Source organism: Macaca fascicularis, chromosome 8 (genome assembly GCF_037993035.2).
Source record: "Macaca fascicularis isolate 582-1 chromosome 8, T2T-MFA8v1.1".
NCBI classification, from domain to species: Eukaryota; Metazoa; Chordata; class Mammalia; order Primates; family Cercopithecidae; genus Macaca; species Macaca fascicularis.
In genome coordinates, this window is record NC_088382.1 from 10,656,652 (window position 1) to 10,677,500 (window position 20,849).

At 40.9% G+C, this 20,849-nt stretch overlaps 1 protein-coding gene across 35 annotated transcripts in view; it reads right to left on the reverse strand.

Moving 5' to 3' along the window:
* MSRA (methionine sulfoxide reductase A) overlaps positions 1-20,849 on the reverse strand; it is a 413,664-nt gene that overhangs the window by 225,142 nt on the left and 167,673 nt on the right. For 29 of the 35 annotated variants that reach the window (XR_012417021.1, XM_065518783.1, XM_065518790.2 and 26 more), the window contains one exon: positions 5,702-5,821. The exons of 5 other annotated variants lie outside the window; for them this stretch is intronic. Coding sequence is in view for 29 of the 30 variants with exons in the window: in XM_065518783.1 (XP_065374855.1) it covers positions 5,702-5,821 (120 nt within the window). In the remaining variant the exon portion in view is untranslated. Of the gene's footprint in view, positions 1-5,701; positions 5,822-7,459; positions 7,840-20,849 lie in introns of those variants that run through there. One more of the 35 variants, XM_074000250.1, reaches the window with a different exon arrangement.

The window sequence follows — 20,849 nt, forward strand, 5'->3', positions numbered from 1 at the left end:
GCGCCAGGCATACTTGTTGCAGGCTGGCCCAGGCCCTGCCAAGCAATGCTTCACGATCCATCGTGTTCATCTTTAACATGCCCAAGAGCTAGAAAGTGTGTATCCTAGATTTTCTAGAATACTCAGATTTGAAACAAATCAAGTAAGAATCCAATCACAACTCAACTGGTTTCATCAAGCAGCATTGCTCCATTCTACAAGAGAGGAAATGGGCTCAGGGCAGTATACGTAAGCACCTGACAGTAAATATTTTAGGTTTTGCCGACCATATAGTTGGTCGCATCACCACCCCTAGAGGGTCACATGAGGACTCCCACACTCTGCTCTTCCCACACCTGGGCTCCTGCTCAAGACCTCTGTTGAACAGCCCGCTTGAAAATCCACTGGGGTATTCTGTTGATAAGGAAATGTCTGGGCCTCAGATTTCCCGTGGTGCTTGTGCAAATCTTATGAGGAAAAGTTGTGCAGCTCCTTTCATGCTTCTGGATTCAGTGCCACTTGGCTGTGCAGATTTCTAAAAGCTTTTGAATAGACTAATAAACATGGAATTGTTCTGAACATCTGTAAGCAAAATATGAAAAGATATTACCCACTGAATGAACATCCTGGGTTTTCTTGCCAGAAATGGGGTATTTGTATATTAGGCTAATGCACTGAAATTAACCCAGAATGCTTATCCATTGCAGAATGTCTTTTCATATTTTCATCTGTACAGTCGTTATTATAAAATGTAAGAATAATTCTCTATCTGAGCATTCAGGAATCTGAATAGCTCAATTACTTCTAAAATCAATGTAGTAAAGCAACAGCATGCCAGTTAATCAGTTGGTTTGCATAACAACTGTTTGAGGGGGTGTGTGTGTGTGCATGTGTAAAGAGAAAACCAGTGTCAGCCCAACTCCTTAAAACAAATGTGAAAGATCAAGCTTTCATTTGACTATAGAGAAAATTCTGGAAGACAGGAACCAGTATTCTTCACATCACAACCAATCTTCTCCTAGGACCTGGTGCAATGCCTTGCATGTGGTACCTTTCCAATAAGTGGCATATTTAATTTATTCAAGTAAGGCCTACATACAAGTTAGGCTCCTCATGGCTAATCCGGTCCAGGTTCTGGGTTTTCTAGTGCCAGCCAGATGCTGAGCTTGTAGGAAACACAAATGGACAGATGAATCTTTGGACATCATTTTAGGTACAAAACAGTGGCCACTAAGACATGAATTACTTCTCAGCACGTCTCTTAGATCAGAAATGAATCAGAACAGTGGCCCAACAGAGGTCTGCTGGCCATGAGAGATGCTACCCTGTGTCCCAAACAAGACTGGGTACCTGGTGCAGAAGCTGGTGGTGGGTGGCTTTCAGGGGGGTTAGAATTCAGGCCCAAAACATCTAGGTGAGGAAAGTTTCTCAGCCTGTGCACTATTGGTTCAGTGCTTAATGAACCTGAGGAAGGGAAGATTATAGATTACTTAAAAGGTACATTCACTTTTAAAGCAGGTTTAAATGAAATTATGGGCACATGCAAGGGATGGGAAATCTCCAAGGGAATGCAGGAGGCAAGTGAAGCCTTGGAAGATCATGGAGGTCCGGCCAAAACTCTGTTTTCATCATATAACTCAACCCAAGGTTAACTCAATTTGGAGAGAATGACCTGTACAGACTAAACTCACAATAGACTGAGATGTATATCTCAGAGTGGCATTTTATTGAATTCTAAGTGAGAATTAGAACTGCGTGTCTGACCAACCTGATTTCAATGCATTTTCTTTCTGTAAATAATCCCCACAGGAGGACAAAAGATTGGAAAGTTTTAGAGTATGGATCAGAACATGAGGTTAGTGACACAACTTAAAAGTGCCAGGGTATCAGGCTCTGTGGGTCTGCCCAGAACACCCAAGAGAGTGGCTGGACCTCCCCTCTCCTAGGCTGTTCTAGCTCACCAACCTCCTGCTAAGGCCCTATGTTCCTTTTACATAGTCAGGGCTTTCCATTAGGTTACTCTGAAATCCTACTGACACAGAAACCAATCTCTCTTCCCAGTGACTGTCCATCTCCACTGTGACTCAGTGCAGGCTGATTTTCTACTGCCATTCCCAACGGGCGACTTTATTCCAAATTCCTAAGAGGCTGTCCCCTTGTATTCTCTACAGACGTTAGGTGCAAGTGGCACCAAGCAATGGAGACTGCCCACCACGAAGAGCCCCATTAGTGAGCCCACGATAGGGACACGTCCTCTCTCAGCTACTATGAGAAGCCACGTTATCTTTTCTATACGCCTAGTCACAACTCCAGTTTGGGGTTTGGAGTCACTGGCCTATCAATTTCCACATAGAAATACCATTTGGACATGAATCCACACCCTCTCTGGACACACACTGCTTCTACACTCACATCCACACTCTCTCACTCACTTCTCCCCTGTTGAGGCTGTGCAGACTCACTGGCGCAGCAGAGGTAGCAAACTTGAGCCGATGGTTCCTCGGCCTGTGTTCACCCACCTGTGTGCTGAGATAATGCTTGTGGAAGCTCTGATGTGTGTCATCACATAAGAGGTTGCACAGAGCAGTAGTAAAGCTGGCCCTGTGGATTCTGTTAACCCCTCCTCCCATATCTCTGGCATCTGCCCCAAGAAACCACAAGGTACCTCAAGCTCAAGCATACTGCTTTATGAGAGAAGGAATTTGCACACAATCCAGGTCCCTATGCTTCTTTTCTTGACAAAATAAAAGTAAAAACCTTTACAAAATATTCACGGATTGTGATCAAAGTTTTATAAACTTAATTGCAAGCGCAAGAGAAAGCAATTTTGAAATCAGTGCAAATACTATAGTACAGACTAGTATTTCCCCCACACTGGACCTCAGCAATTACTATGCATCTTACCAGAGAGCCTTGGGTTTTTTCTTTCCTTCTTTCAAGTCAGACCCCTCCAGGGCTGACTTGTTCAGCAAGGCTTTGAGCACCAGAGGCTTCAGAGGGGAGGCCCGCCAGTGTAACCTGCTTTATGTCTCCCCCACCCCTCTCCTCGGTCAAAAATCTTTAATTAGCTGGTTACCATAATTACTCTAGCTAGGGACCTTATTTGTTCTCCTTCTCTGTTATTCCCAGGGACCTGAAGGCTCCACCACTTCTGTGCCAGGGGGACCTTTCTATCATAGCTCCTCTCTGCCTTTTTGTTTTTCCCTTTTATGATCAGAACAAAAAAAAAGCCTAGGGAAAGAAATCATCTCTCCTTCTGTGTCTGGGTAAGACCCTATAACTATCCCTTTCCAATCAGGAACAAGTTTCCATGACAACCATGCTTCCCAATGCTACTGTTAACTTAGCAGGTAGTGTTCATATCAAATCGAGTTATTTACCAACCTCCGTGGTTTCTGTACTTCACCACTGCTAGAGGCCTCTAACACACCAGCTGTTTGCACGAACTGACTTTGCCCTTTTTCCTTCTAAACATAAGGAAGACAAAAGAATTTCCTTGGCATTCTCCTTAATCATTTAAAAGCACACCAATATAATAAAAAATATAGCAGAAAGATAGATATGAAAGAGAATTTGTGACTTGGTGGAAGGAAGTACAAAGGGATAAATGGAGAATGGCTGGGATATGATGACAGCTACGAGACTTACACCACGGTCAATGGCATAGACTTTGAGCTGAGAGCTAATGAGGTAGGGATTCCTGCTAGGTATGACCTTAGGTAAGTTATTTATCCTCTCTGAGCCTCAACACTCCCTCTGTAAAAGATAGAAACTGACATACTTCATGGAACTGCTTAGAGAAAAGCAAAGACAGAGAAAGTGCTTATTAGAGTGTCTGGCATATAGCATGAGTTTAACACATGGCAATTATCATGTTGTTATTAACATAAACAGCTGAACTGAAAAGGGTTCCAGCAAACAAGCAATCCCAATATTCTAACTGATCGTTAACATTTTGCTGGTTGAGGATAATAGGGATAAAGCAGTAGATATTTAGGGGTTTTCTTAACAACCTTTTTCTCTTAGGCCATTAAGTCATGTCTGGAATGACAGGAATGAATCTATTCATTTCCATTCCTCAGACTTGAGAGGATACACCTGGGTGATCTCCAGGATTCATTTGAGTCTATTTATAGCTATGCATAAGCATTTGTTTAATTTTGAAACAGAAGTAAAAAAAATAGGTTAACCATTAAAATATTTGTTCATTATACCACATTCTCCATACCAATCAGAATATTTCAATCCTTCTCTAGAGCAAGAAAAAATAAGAATGTGCACATTTTTATAATATTTTCATTGTTGTACAGCTCAAATTTTATTTCAAAATAAAATTCATATTGTAGCAAACACATCAAGATGCTCATTATTCACCAAGCTCCCACACTCCAGCTTTTCCTCTCCATCATTCATGGTGCCCTCGGAGGGCTGAGTGCATCCTCCACAAACCGACTTACTTAAGCCTTTATTTTAAAAAGATAAAACTTCACATTTTACACCCCATTTCCATCAATATAGTGGACTATAGCTCCAGATACTCCCTCCCTATTAAGACCTCTTAAAATGGTGAATGTAAGTTTTTTAGAAAAACATTTCAAATGCTACCTGAGCTGGCAGGAAAGGAAAGGAAATCCCTGAAGGTCAGAAACAAATCCAGAGAGGTAATGTGGTATTCGAGATAGAATTTGTCATGAGGGCATCTGCCTATCCTGTTAACCTAGAGTAGAGGTCAGCAAATTTTTTTCCTGTAAAGCTCCCAACAGTAAATATTTTAGGCTTTGCAGACCACAAAGTTGGTTGCGAGCACTCAACTCTGTCACTGTAGCATGAAAACACTCATAGATAATATGTAATAATAATAATAACGAGAATAGCTGTGTTTCAACAAAAATTTACTCACACAGATAGGCAGCAAGTGGGATTTGGCCTATGAGTCAATAGTTTGCTGATGCCTGCATTATAGCATGGCTTTCAATGTTTTTCCTTCCAGAAAACACAACCAGTATATGAAATGTTTGTCTCATGTGGTAGATTGTTGCAATAATGGTACTGATTCTTGATACCTCCTATATTCTTGCCTTTGGGGAGCCATCCCATACTGTCTCTGGCCTAGACCATATGACGTGCTTTGGCCAATGGTATAAAAGTGAACGTAACACAAACAGAGAATGGGGCTCATCTTCTCTTGCTGCTCTTAGGTTCTCTGCATCCACTACCATGTGAATTAGCTCAGACCAGCGTGCTGAAAACATATGGTCCATCATCCCCAAACCCCAGCTGGCAGTTAGTGCTAACCAGTAGCCAGCACCAATTGCCAGGCCTAAGAGTAAAGCAGCCTAAGCCAACTAGCCCCCAGGCAACCCACAGGTTGACCTTAGCCACATGAGCAAATCCCAGGTGAAGCTAACAGAAAACCACAAAGCTGAGCCCAGCCTCAACTGCTGATCATCAGAATTACAAGCTAATAAAATGACTGTTTGAAGCCACCATGTTTTAGAGTGGTTGTTCCACAGCAAAAGCTAAATGGTACATTCCACAGGAAGATTATCATCTTCTAAACATATGAAGTGAGAGGCCCACAAGTATATTTATGAAAATAATAAAGACTGAAGAAACATTTAAAAAAAAAACATATTTCCATTTTAAAGAGTCTGTCACCCAACAGTTGTGACAAGCCCTTCCTTGTTTCTCCTAGTAATACAACAAAGCAAATTCTTCCTACCTGAGCAGACTTCTTTATAAGTAGGATTTGAAGTATAGCCTCCTGCAAAACCAACTTGAGTTGAATATACTCCTTTCAAGACCCAGAATTTCCTTTCAGCTCCCCAGAAACAGCCCATTCCTTAAAAAAAAAACAAAAAGATATTGATTATTCAAAACAAAGCAGTCACTGCACATTCACATACCTGTTAGACAAAAAAAAAAAAAAAAAAAAAAAGGTGCTCCTGTCATTTGATAACCAAAAATGACTAAGATTTTATCTTTTAAAGAAGGAGAGTTCTTAACATTGGTAAATAATTTCATTTACAATTATCTGCATATAATATCTCTTTGCTTTAGCTGTGCGAAAACTTAGAAGGCCTCAAATTTAATGGAGTTAGTAAATCTACACATTTCCAAATAACATAGTAAGGGGGTAACTATTTTCATATTTCCACATTCAATTCATAACTTGAATTAATAGAAAATTTACTGAATTATCCGCTCCCTGGTCACATATTTTTTTAAAAAATATTTTAACAAAGTATAGCACTAAGTTACTCATTTTAATGGGAAAACTTCCAAAATCAACATAAATTGGTGCATATTTCCAATTAACAATGTCACATATGTGTTTAGCGTTTTAAATTTTTTTAATCACTATAAACTTGCACGTGATAAATCACTGCTTACCCAAAAGTAAGTTTTTCTGAGTTTTATTTCTGGATATAATGAATGCAGGAGAAGGGTTTGGAGGGGAGACAGGGAGAGAATGACAACAACAAACAAACTCACAAAAGTAGCATTCCATTCGACTAGCAAACACTGTGTCTATACCAGTAGCACAGGATCTCTTTGAACATCTGATGAAAATCACAACCCATCTCCCAAGAACACACACACTCACACACATCGAAAACGCTGCCGTGTACTTCCTTTGGCTCCAAATAAAGAACCTTCATTTTCTACCATAAGTTTCTAAACTGTCCAGTACAACTGGTGTTCTATGGCCCATTTCTAGATGTAAAAAAAGATTACTGCCTCACTCAAATTTTATATGGCTTTATGAAGTTACATATAACTGAGATCCTGAGTGGAACAACAGTTGGTAAATTAATATACACTATACACCTCTCATTCCTACACTCACTCGATTTACTAGATTTGATGACAGAGCTGAAAGATAAATTAGAAGTTTACTGAAATTCTTGACACTCTTTAATATTCTACTCTAAAAATCCAAAGCAACAAAACCCAAAAAGCAATTTGAATAAAATTATACATTATACAAAAATATTCTATTTGTTAAAATGTGTTAACCAAAACTAGGTTAACATAAAAATATAAGACCAAATAATAAAATTTAATGCAGTAAAAAATTATTGTTGTGATAACATTGCAACATGGAAATGTCTGTGATATCATAATTATCTAAGACTAAAGTAAAAAGGAAAAAACACAATTAAATGCATTTTTATTACAACTATTAAAGAATTTCACACCAAAATTAGACTGGAAGCAAATATACTAAGTATACTACAGTGATAACCATGACTGTATTATAGTGGTGACAATTTAGGAATATTTCTTCATTCTTCACATTTTTCTGTAATAGATTCCTATTACTTTAAAAATTAAAAAATTTACATTTTTAAAGAAAGGAAAAATATTCAAAGAAATAACATGAGCATCTGCTTATGCTTATGTTACACACCACTATTCCATTTTTTCCATTTACAAGTGAATTGCTTGCTGCTAGTGAATATAAATAAATATTTACTGAGTATCTATAAAAATTAAGTATCCACAGGTCTCCAGCAAAAGGATTCACTATTCATTTTCCTTCGTTGCACTCCCTGGGATGAGGGGAGGATGACAAGGATTCTCTGGAGAAGGACAAGCTGTAGGTGAGCGGAGAAGCTTCACTGCGCATAAATGACCATGAGGGCCCCAGGATCTGTGCAGAGCGCCAGGCAGAAGGCAGCCCACCCCTGAAGTTCAGGAGTCTGCAGAGTTTGTTGAATAAAATATTTCTGTGCTGCACAATGACTAACAGCGATGGCACCAGAGAACACCAGAATCCTTCAACCTTCATGTACAAGGTTCGTGACAGGCCATTTTAGTAGCCAGCCTGTCCTGACCTTTGTCCATGGTCCCACTGCAGTGGCCCCAGGTTTTTAAAACTTAAAATGTTTTTGGCTAACAGCGATGGCACCAGAGAACACCAGAATCCTTCAACCTTCATGTACAAGGTTCGTGACAGGCCATTTTAGTAGCCAGCCTGTCCTGACCTTTGTCCATGGTCCCACTGCAGTGGCCCCAGGTTTTTAAAACTTAAAATGTTTTTGGCCAAACCAAGCAAAACATTACCTATAAGTAGAGAGATATTTAATCCACTTTTAATGCTTAATAGGGATCAAGTAATGACCCCATGAGGAGAATGAATGACCAGGATGCAGGTGGGCAAGGGTCTGGGCTGCCACGTGTGGCTGAAACAGTGTCTCAGGGACTGGAATACGGTCAATGTCCACATTTCTGGAGAGGAATGTGACTTAGGACACAGGTTGTTAGGAGGATAAAATTCCATGAAGCAACATTTCAACTAGGGGCTGCAGGTTTAACCTAAACATTCTATTATGTGGCTTTGAAGGTGTGAGTGTGAAAATTGTGTGTGTGTGTGTGTGTGTGTGTGTGTGTTTAAACAAAGAAAACAGGCTTATTTATAGCAAAATTACTCATACATTTCAATAATCTGGTAATCATTATATCAGCAAATAAAATATAGTATGCATTACTTTCTTTAAATACTTCTTTTTAGCCTTTTGTTATAAAATAAAACTGATGCAAAAAAAAAAAAAAACACACACACACACACACACAAAACAAACATATATTTCAATGCACTGTTATTAGGCAAACACCCTGACAACCACCACCGGGGCCAAGAATCAGAAGTTTGCCATCTACCCTGGACATGCCTCCATGTGTGCTACCCTCCAATCCCAACAGACACCCGATAGCCCAAAAAGTAACTGTTATCTGACTTTCACAGTAATCACCTCCTATGTTTCTTACACTTTTATCACCTAAGTGTCCATCCCTGACATTACAGTCTTGCTCATTTTTTAAATTTGGTATGTCTTTAAGTTCTTTTTTTTTTTTTTTTTTTAAGATGGAGTCTCCCTCTGTAACCCAGGCTGGAGTTCAGTGGGGCGATCTTGGCTCACCACAACCTCCACATCCTGGGTTCAAGCAATTCTTCTGCTGCACCCTCCCTAGTAGCTGGGATTACAAGCACATGCCACCATGCCCAGCTAATTTTTGTGTTTTTAGTAGAGATGGGGTTTTCTCATGTTGGCCAGGTTGGTCTCGGACTCCTGACCTCAGGTGATCTGCCCGCCTCAGCCTCCCAAAGTGCTGGGATTACAGGCGTGAGCCACCACACTCAGCCATCTTTAAGTTCTTTTAATCAATACATTGTCTCCATTCTTTTCCTTTGACCTTATCCCTTGAAGATCACAGTCTAGTTGACCTGTTCAGTTGCTCACACTGTGGATTCTGAGGACTGTGTTCTCATGGTGCAATTCAATTCATGCCTCCGTCCTCAGAGGACAATTTTCTGCAAGTTGACAGAGGCTTCATCAGACTCAGAATTGATCCTTTGGCAAGACTAGAGGTGGGGCTATGGATGGTCTTTGATTAGAAAGCACGGAATGCCTAGATGTCTCTTTCATGTCTAGTTAGCATCCATGGATGCTCAGTGCCTACATGTGTTAATTCCTGGAGAGTTGCAAAATAGTGATCTTCTAATTCTATCGTTTCGTTTTCATACCTTATAATGAAAAGCTTCCCCTCAGCTACTACTTTGTTACTCAGTGGTACAATTCATAAGGGACAGGGAAGAGAAATGCTTGATTAATCCATTTACATAGTGTCTTCAAGATGATGAACTTGCTATCTCCCAGGCCAATCGAAGAGTTTTTTAAACATCATCATAAATGTATTCATTTAAACATATTTGATGATTTCAATGACTGCTCTCGTGTAAGCTCCAATAGTCATGTCTTTGGCCAGTGAGACCTTCTTCAAATTGGCTCCTTGTCTGCAGTCGTCTCATAGCTTCTTTGCTCTCTGGTTTAACAGGACGTCCTAGACTCACCTTGTACACTTCCTACCCCAGTCCCAGAATCAACCATTTCACCAAGAAGCCTAGTTTAATGGGAAAAGGCACTTCGAGATCATAACATGGGTGACAATGAAGCACACTGCAGAGCGCACAGCCATGGAACACCAGGGGATGATGTGGCTGAAATTTCCCATCAAAAGGTAAGTCCCATCAGACCCACTAGATTATAAGGTCAAGGGGCTGCAGCCACAGTCTATCACAAAAAGGAAGTTGTACATCCGGAATCACGCACAAGCAGGACCAGAGGGCACACGTGAGCTGCATGAATAGGGAGCCAGACTCCCCCAGCACCCGCCAGGCTGCACCAACTCCCTCCCTCACACCTACAGCTGTGCGGCAATCCTGTAAAACCAGCTGGGGGCCAAGAGAAAGGCCATTTGGGGGATAGGGGTGTGGGGGGGGTTTGAATGGTTGGCTCGTTATATGGGTGCAGGCTGGAAATGCAGAGCAGCTACACTGCAGCCTTACTTGAGAGTGGCCAGGAAAGACAGGGGTAAGGAAAAAATCCTTCCAACTGATTCCTTCAGAGAGGGAAGAATAGCCCAAGCTCAGGACAGCTGTGGACTCAAGGGCAACTGCAAGTGGCTTGAGTGACTAGTCAGAGGCCAGAAACACAAAGACTGGAAGATGAGGAATTAGGAAATGCGGGGTAGAGGGACATAGGTGGACGTGTGGGAGTGAGTATGCCACATGAAGATCTCTGTACCACATGATAATGCCAGTCAGAGGGCATCTACCATGAAAGAGGCACTCATCCACAAAGCATGGAAAGGGGCCCAGCCAGGGGATGCCAGCCAGTGTCTTCACTGGCCACCCTAGTACCTGCGTGATGGATGCAGGAACAAACTGGCCACAATGGCAGAGACCTAGGTTACACACGGCCCAACAGCATGCACACCCACTCAGCAAGGCCCACCTAGCTACTGCCACCACCAAATGTCCAAATGGCCAGCAACAGAGACTGTCACCAAGTGCCTTACACAGCACCACTCGAGAGGACCAACCCACCATTATGGTGGCAAAGGATTACCCCAGGCCCCTTCCATGATGAAAGGGCCAGTGATGCATTCTTACACTCACGCACATGTATTCCCGGCATGGGTTTGATTTTCCTGCCTTCAGGGTCTTGGCCAACTTCTATCCCATAAATAACATCCATCAGACCAAGCAACTCACTTTGCAGCAAGGAAGATGCAGCAGTGAGCCCACAGCCGGTTTCCACCTGTTTTATTATACTGCACGTCGCCAGGAACCGCCATCCTGAAAAAGCACTGGAATGGCCCCAAGGCACAGCCACATCACCAGTTCAGAGAACGAACTCTGTGCAGGTGGGTGCCAGACTCGAGGACACTGAATCAGACTCCAAAGGTAGGGACACACCATGTTCTCCAAATGAATAATACATGTGTTTGGAAAGCAAAGGAGAGAAACAGGATTGACTTCATTTACCATCTCAGGGACCCATCAGGAGACTTTGCAGTTTTTGTTCCCACAACTCTTGGCTCTGTAGAGTTACGGGTCTTAGTCCCCCAAACAGTACACTTTCATCCAGGAATATAGCAAGAGTCCATTGAGTTATACGATACAGCTATTGCCTGGGCACTCTGGGCTCCTTGCTACAGGGACAAGTAGGCAAGAAGAGTTTGCCAGGTGCAATCATCCTATAAGCAGTGTAGAGGATCTCTGTTGCACCACAGCCTTGCAAGCATTTGGTGTTAGAAGTATATAAATATTTGCCAATTGGATGGGCTTAAAATGATATTTCGGGCCAGGCATGGCAGCTCACGCCTATAATCCTAGCAGTTTCGGAGGCCGAGGCAGGCTGATCAAACGTCAAGAGATTGAGACCATCCTGGCCAACATGGTGAAACCCTGTCTCTACTAAAATTACAAAAATTAGCTGGGTGTGGTGGTGCACGCCTGTAGTCCCAGCTACTCGGGAGGCTGAAGCAGGAGAACTGCTTGAACCTGGGAGGCGGAGACTGCAGTGAGCCGAGATCGTACCACTGCACTCCAGCCTGGTGAACTCCAGCCTGGCAACAGAGCAAGACTCCGTCTAAAAAAAATAAAAAAAAAAAAGATATTTCACTGTGATTTGTTATATACATAGCTAATCACCAGTGAGGTTGAGCATCTCTTCATACAGTATATGGGCCATGCATGTTCTCTCATTTATAAAGTGCCTTTGTCCATTTTCCTATTGGGTTCTTATATTTTTCTTGATTTTTTTACAATTTTTATGTTTTGAATGCTATTTTTTCCAGTTATATGTTTACAGATATTATCTCATATGTGATTTGCTTTTACCTTCACTTATGATGTGTGTCATCACACAGATGTTTTAAATTGTAATGTGGTTAAATTTCTCTATCTTTTCCTTTATCATTTGTGTTTTTTGTACCTTGTACAAGTCCATCCATATATAAAGATTATAAAGATAATATCCTATATTTTCAGAAGCTTTAAAGTTTTGCTCTTAATTTTAGGTTATTAATCCATATGGAAGAATCTTTGCATAGGGTGTGAGGTGGGGATTCAATTTATTTTTTCTATATTGATAACCAAGTATCCCAAATAAATTGCTATTAAATAATCCATTATTTCTCCCACTTATCTCTAATGCTACCTTTATATGACATCATTGTAAGTAGTCCCGTTTCTGGGCTTTCTGTTATGTTCCATTCATTTGTCTATTCCTACACCAATACTATCCTGTTTTTCATCATTTATTCAACAAATATTTATTCACTGCCTACTATATGACAGGAATTGCTCTAAGCACCTGGGATAAATGAGTGAACAAAGCAAACAAGATCCTACCCTGTTTAGTGAGTATACTCTGGTGGGAAAAAGATTAACAACATTAAAAATAATAGGTAGATGACATAGTTTGAAGGTAGAAAGAGCTATAAAAAATGAAAAGAAAAGCAGAGCAGGTCAGAGAGATCAGGAGGGCTGGGAGGGCACAATTTTCAATAGGGTGAGCCTCAAAGGGAAGGTGGCTGCAAACAAAGCCATGAAGGCAGTGAGGCAGTCACCCATTCAGATATCCCTGGCAAGGCGCAGAGAAAGCAGTCTTACAGGGACAACAAGAACGTGCCTGCTATTTGTAAGGGGCAGGAAGGAAGCCAGTGTGAAGTAGCAGGACACGGATCAGAGAAGCCAGATGTGTAGGGCCTTGTGGGATCATTAAGGACTCTGGATTTTACTCTGAGTAAAATGGGTAGCCACGGTAGAGTTTTGAGCAGGAGAGGAAATGACAAAACTTATGTTTTACAAGATCACTCTGGCTGTACTCGGCTGAAAACAGACTAGAGTGAACCAAGCACAGAGGCAGTGAATGGTTAATAAACTATGGCTGTAATCCAGGTAAGAGATAATGGTGGTTTAGACCAAGTGGTAGCAGAGGAAGTCATGGGTCATGATTAGATTCTGGATATATTTTGAAGATAGAGCCAAAAGGATTTTCTGACAGATTTGACACAGAGTTTGAGAGAAAGAGAGGGTTATGGTTGACTCGAAGATTACTGGGTTAAGTGGGGAACCCTGTGAATGGAGTAGATTTGTAGGAAAATATCAGGGGGTGGTAATCAGGCTAGTTTTAATGAGTCAAAATACCTAGTACAGTAAGTGTTGTTACCTTGTACTTCTTCAAAATTTTCTTTGTTATTCTTGGCCTATTACTATTCAGCTTTAATATCAGCTTGTCAAATTCCATAAAATATCCTTTAAAAATTTTAAATAGAATTACATTGAACTTACAGATGAATTTGGAAATATTTTGTCATATTAGTAATTTTTTGGACACACAAGTTTATTTGTAAATTTAGTCAACATATATAATTGACCTAAAAACTTCAATAGAAAGATAAATTTAAAACCACTTGGAAGCCCATCTCTATAAAAGTGATTTTCCCAGGACAGTAACCAGATGTAACCTAATCCAACACCATCTTAACTGGCAGAGGTTCAGGGGGCTGGAGCTTTGTGCTCCACCCCCACACCAAGTTCTTATAATACAAATGTCACAAGAAAAAGAACTTCAGTATTATTTCCTCTTAGCAGAGGAGAAAAACTCAACCTAGTTATGAGACCAACCACAATACAATGAAAAGCTGCACTAACTAGTTCAGAATACTAGTTAACAGGTGATGCTAATGTGAATAACTCGTATTTTATTCTAGAGCCCTTATAAATAAAATCCTCCAGTTAGTGTTTGCATTATCAGCTAGAGGGTTAGCTAACATGTGGTAGAATGAGGACTTATGCAAGGTATAAATGCACACAGCACTTTACTGCTATGAAAACAATAACATAGCTCTCCATTTGTTCAAGTCTTCTTGGATGTCCTTCAATACCAAGTTATAATTTTCTCCATAAAAATCTTAAAACATGTGGCCAGGCATGGTGGCTCATGCCTGCAATCTCAGCACACTGGAAGGCCGAGGCAGCCAGATCACCTGAGGTCAGGAGTTCAAGACCAGCCTGGCCAACATAGTAAAAACCCCATCTCTACTAAAAAATATAAAAATTAGCCACGTGTGGTGGCATGCACCTATAGTCCCAGCTACGCAGGAGGCTGAGGCAGAAGAATCACTTGAACTCAGGAGGCAGAGGTTCCAGTGAGCTGAGATTCCACCACTGCACTCCAGCTTGAGTGACACAGTGAGAATCCATCGCAAAAAAATAAATAAATAAAGATCTTAAACATTTGTATTACATATAGTTCTATGTACCCCATGATTTGTGGTGCTGTTATAAATACTGTTTTTTCTACCATACTTTTGTATTACTTAGTGCTGGTGTATAAAATCACCCTGATTTTAGTATGCCTTCCATACAGCCAGAAAGAGTGGATAATTCTAATGTAATTTCCATTTCATTTCCTTCTTAACCCATGAATTACTTAAAAGTATACATTTTTGTTTTCAAACATATGGTCTGTCTGGTATACTACTTTTACAATTTTATTTCCAATTTGATTGCATTGCGTTAAGAGAATGTGGTCTTCATTATTTTGAAATTTGTTGAGGCTTATTTTGTCACCTACAACCTGGTGAATTTTTGTAAATATTCTATGTGTACTTGAAAAGCATAAAATTCCTCTCTATATTTAGGTACAGGGTTTTACAGACATTTATGTAAAAGCTTATCAATTTGTTACTTAAATCATCTATATATGTTTAATTTTCTGGCAAATTGAGCCATCTGATTCTTAGAGAGTCAATTCAAATTTCCTCCTACGATTGTGAATTTTTCAGTTTCTCTTTTAGTTCTGTCAATCTTTCTTATACACAGTTTAGGCTATGCTATTAGCATACACAAGTCTATTACTGTGTATCTTCTTGCTATTATTGTTATTGTTTAGTATTTTTAATACTATTAAAGTCTTTTGTTCTTAAAATTATTTTTTCTAATATTAAGATGCCTACATTACCTTTTTTGTATTCATTTACCAGGCGTATCTTTTCCAAGTCTTCATTTTTAACCTTTCCATGTGTCATTATTTTAGGTACATTTCTTGCAAGCAGCATATAACAGGATTTTGGTTCTTAGCCAATTTGATATTCTCATCCTTTAATTAATGATTTTAATATATTTACTCTGGCTATTTAAACTTCTTTCCATAACCTCATTTTGTGTTTTCTACTTACCATCCTCCTCCTTTTATTTCTTTTCCCTCATTTTCTATCTTCTATTAGTCTTTTCTGACTGCTCTTGACCCTTGGACAATTTGGAGGCAAAAAGAAAAAAAAAATTGTTCTAGTGTTTACCCTTACAATTGTTACATACCCACTTCACTATCATGTTTTCCTAACCAAGTTTGAAGTTAGTATTTCTGACCTTCTCCCAAACTCATGGCCCCTCACACTGAACAATCTCTATCTCATTACCACAGTGTAAAGATTTGTCTTTTTATATTTGTTTCTAACACACACACAAATGGTTTTCTTACAATTGTTTCAGTGATCAACATTTTAATCATTTTTGAACTCATTACTGTTTCTTATACTTTATGTCATTCATTTACATTAATTATTCATCTTGTTGAAGTATTTTTAAGAGGCTTTATAGTAACTGTGTATGAGTTATAAAATCTCTTGTTTTTTTATATCTGAAATATTTCTATTATGTCTGTACTACTGAATGAAAGTTTAGCTGGGTATAAATTTCATCAATACTTTGAAGATGTTACTCCATTATTTTCTCATGATCACTGGCACTCATAAGTCTCCTGTCAGTCTGATGGTCATTTCTCTGTAGGCAATGTCTTTTCTTTCTATAGTTATTAACATTTTCTCATTAATATGCTGGGGTTTAATTATTATAAATCTAGATGTCATTAATTTTTATTTATCTTGCTTAGGGCTTAAAATATACTTTCAATATGATTCACATCTTTATTTCTAAAACGTCTTCAGCTATTATATTCTCAAATTGCTTCTCCACTATTCTTGCAATTCTATTTCTCTGGAACTCCTTTTACATGTCAGTTGGGACATCTCAACTTATCCTTTGTGTCATTCAGCTGCTGATTGATACATTCTTCTTTTCCCTGCTCTAGTTGCATCAGAACTATTCACTAGAACTATGAACTAAGTCCTTCATCAACTGGGTTCAATCTAAGAGTTCCATGTATGGAATTATTTCAATAGCTATTTTTATTCCAAGTTTTATATTTAGTTCTTTTGTTTTATTGTGCCTATTTTCTGTTGTATCCTCTTGTTATTCCTTCTCTGACCTCTTTGAACATCCTAAGCACACATTTTAAAATGTTTTTCAGTTTGTTTCAAAAAATTAACTTCATGAGTGAATTTATATTTCATTTGTTCATACTGTTGCCGCCTTTCTTCACGATTCATATTCTTTAGAATTTGAGCTTATAGGCTCGTTTTCACAGTTGCACACACATGAGTGTGTCACCTTGGGCAGATGGCAAGAGGAGAGAAGCACTTTCAAGTTGTACTTACATGAAGGTGATTAGAGTTCCCAGGGTTCACTGCTGCAGCAGTGGCTACAACAAGAAACAGGTCAACCCTAGAGGACCTGAACTAAACCATAAAGGTATCTTTTACAGAATATATCTAAATTGTTCCTTACAAAATATTTAACCTAAGGTGATACTGATGACAGTGGTCTGACAACTGGCCTTTGGAAGTCACAGACGTAATGAATTTACCTGTCACCACCACTACCACCTCCCCTAGGAACTTCTGAAGGACATCTACATTCTGTAGAAATAAAGTTTTAAATTGAAGGAAAAAAATATTCAAACTTACATCATGATTTAAGCACCTAAGAGACTTAAAGAATATATCAAATTACAACTGTATCACTGAATCAGATTTACATTTTTGACACAATCATTACAAAATCATTACTTGACAAGAATTTTCCAAAAATCCTACTAGATTGTTTTTATTTAGAATTACCTTAAGATTCCTGCATTTCTACTCACAATTTTAATCTGTCATTACTCATGAATATCTGTGTCTATGAGATTCTTTATTGTGAGATTTTAGTTTCCCTTAAGATTTGTGATCTCATATGAAATCTTCAGAAAGAACTTTAAAGAAAGTTCAAATTTTCATACAGCTCTTTTCCAAAACACATTGACACTGCAAATTTTGACCTGACTGGTAAAGATCTGAGATTGTGATTGTTAAAATGTGATTTTCTAAAAATAGCTAAGAGGCCAACCACTACAGCCTCAGCACTCATGAAAGGCAGTCTTCCTGATCTGACATGTCCTATGGGATCACTATGCAAATTGGCTAGGGCAAGTTCTACTAACTAGTACACCCCATTCTCTGCTAACTAGCACACTCCCGTTAACTAGAATGCCCCACTCTTCACCTCTGCCTACTAAGGGTACCACTGAATAACAAACCCTCCAACAACAGATGGGGTAGAAAGAGCAGTCTGTCTCGTCAGAGTGGAAACCACCAGGGAGGCTGGGCTCTCATTAGAACATGTGCAGTTACCGCATGTTCCTTCAGCGTCTTATCCAAATGCTCCCTCTCTTCCAGCTCTTTCCCCTGCTTTGAGACTTCACTCAGAACACAGCCACGTACACAACAATTTCCAAGGCAGCCTCCACGCCTGGGATCCTAGAAGGTTAGGATGGATAGGAGGAGTGGCAGTCATTCCACCCTCAGGCTGTGTACTTGCCCCAGTCCCGTCACAGCTGCTGACCATTCAAAGTAACAAACTGGCTTTGCCTATTTTAGCTTTCTATAAAGTACACACTTTACACTTTCCTTTTTACCCTTTCATTTTTATTTTATTTTGAGACAAAGTCTTGCTCTGTCACCCAGGCTGGAGTGCAATGGTGCCATCTCGGATCACTGCAACCTCCGCCTCCCGGGTTCAAGTGATTATCCTGCCTCAGCCTCCTGAGTAGCTGGGATGACAGGCGCCCGCCACCACATCCAGCTAATTTTTGTATTTTGAGTAGAGACAGGGTTTCACCATGTTGGCCAGGCTGGTCTCGAACTCCTGACCTCAGGTGATCCGCCTGCCTCAGCCTCCCAAAGTGTTGGGATTACAGGCTATGAGCCACCGCACCCGGCCCTTTTTATACTCTTAGAGCAGCCTTTTTCTATGTAGTTCAAACCACATATCATCCATCTGAAAATGACTCTTAAATCGAGATGCTGAACCCCTAACCACCCACCTGAGAAAGCTTAAAAAAAGACAGGCATTTCCAACTCTTGCTCGGGATCTCCACCTGGAAGGCTCCCTGATACCTGAAATTCAATATAGCTACCACCAAGGTGACTACCAAGTCACTATCTTCTGTCTCTGTTTTCACAGCATCACCATTTTCCCGGATCCTTCACAGAAAAGTTGGCAGTCCCAGTTTCCAGTCTCTCAAATTTTATGTCCTTTCTTTTCCCAGCTGGAGGGTGACGGCAGCCTCCTCCCTGTCCGCCCGCCTCAGCTCCCTCACTGCAGTCCTCCTCCCTGTCCGCCCGCCTCAGCTCCCTCACTGCAGTCCTCCTCCCTGTCCGCCCGCCTCAGCTCCCTCACTGCAGTCCTCCTCCCTGTCCGCCCGCCTCAGCTCCCTCACTGCAGTCCTCCTCCCTGTCCGCCCGCCTCAGCCCCCTCACTGCAGTCCTCCTCCCTGTCCGCCCGCCTCAGCTCCCTCACTGCAGTCCTCCTCCCTGTCCGCCCGCCTCAGCTCCCTCACTGCAGTCCTCCTCCCTGTCCGCCCGCCTCAGCTCCCTCACTGCAGTCCTCCTCCCTGTCCGCCCGCCTCAGCTCCCTCACTGCAGTCCTCCTCCCTGTCCGCCCGCCTCAGCTCCCTCACTGCAGTCCTCCTCCCTGTCCGCCCGCCTCAGCTCCCTCCTTGCCGTCTTTCTCATCCCTTCCAGTCTGTCTCAATCTCATGCATTTTCAAAACTGTCATCTTTATTCTTTCAAACCACAAAACATGCTGGGCGTGGTGGCTCATGCCTATAATCCCAGCACTTTGGGAGGCCAAGGTGGGTGGATCACCTGAGGTCAGGAGTTCGAGACCAGCCTGGCCAACATGGTGAAACCCCATCTCTACTAAAAATACAAAAATTAGCTGGGCGTGGTGCCACATGACAGTAATCCCAGCTACTTGGGAGGCTGAGGCAGGAGAATTGGTTGAACCTGGGAGGCAGAGGTTGCAGTGAGCCAAAATCATGCCATTGTACTCCAGCCTGGGCAACGATAGCAAAACTCCATCTCAATTAAAACAACAACAACAACAAGCCCACAAACAGGTAAAATGCAAGAATCTTAAAGAGTCTTAAGAATCTTATTGACTAAGATTACAGGTGATTTTTATTTTCTTCTTTTTGCTCTTCAGTATATTCCAAATTTCTATAAGAAGTATGCATTCTAACTGTCAAAAGAAGTTTTTAAAAGATGTTTATACAGACTGATGGATAGTCTGGAAGAAAATACAATAAAATATTGGAATAATGGTTGCCTGTGCTTTTCTTTTGTATTTTCATATATTTTCCAAATTTTCTGTAATGGGCATGCATTACTTTTATAACCCACAAAATGAGGGCAGTTGTTGAAATTCTAACACCCATATCCCACCCTCAGCCAACCTGAACCTTTGTCTTACGGCCACCCTCCTGACCGTGTGCATATGTCACTTCCTACACCCCCATCTCCACCTGAGGAAACCCTGCCCATCCACCCAGTGCCATTTCAGGTAGAACCTTCTCCCTTAAGTCTTTCCAGAATGTCAGATACAAAGCTGTCTTCTTGAAACCCCAAAGAATGTCTGAGCCCCCTTAACTCAGGCATGTACATAGTCTACCCTATGGAATGACTGCTGGCTCCCCTGTAACCCCCTCTCTGCAGTGAACTCTGAACATGGGGTCCACCTCCCTGGAGACTGTCACATAGCCCAGCATGCACCTTGTACATGAGAGACTCCTCGGGTAGAAAAAATCTGCTGAATTAAACTGTAACACTTGGAAATTTTAACAGAGCATCTTTATCAATGTAGTATAGTTCATAATGGAGGGATTCCTAAAAATAAGAATGCCAGTTTATGGAGAATTCAGCCCATCCATTGAGGCTTCAAAAGTGGAAATTCAATGATTATACGGGGAGGGCAGGGAATGTAGAGTTAAACATAGAAAGAAAAAGAGCTCCCATTTCACCTCTCCCTTTCCTCTTCCAAATTCCTAGACTCTAGACGTGGATTCAGAAGTGCTGAATGGGGCATATTTCCATCAGACTTATGTGCTGAAACACTACTTGTGTGGCCTCGGGCAAGCACTCTGTATTCTCTAACCCTTTTTTTCCTCATTTATAAACTAGGAATAAAGAGAATATTATTCACAGTCACTGAGGGGATTTCATCTATGAGGTACTCAGTAAGTGTTCGTGTCCACTCTCTTCTCTCAGGCTCCCTGCCTGCGCCACCTCTGCCCTCCCCACATATGCAGGCACACCCTCTAAACCCCCTCTCAGTCCACCCGAGGTCACA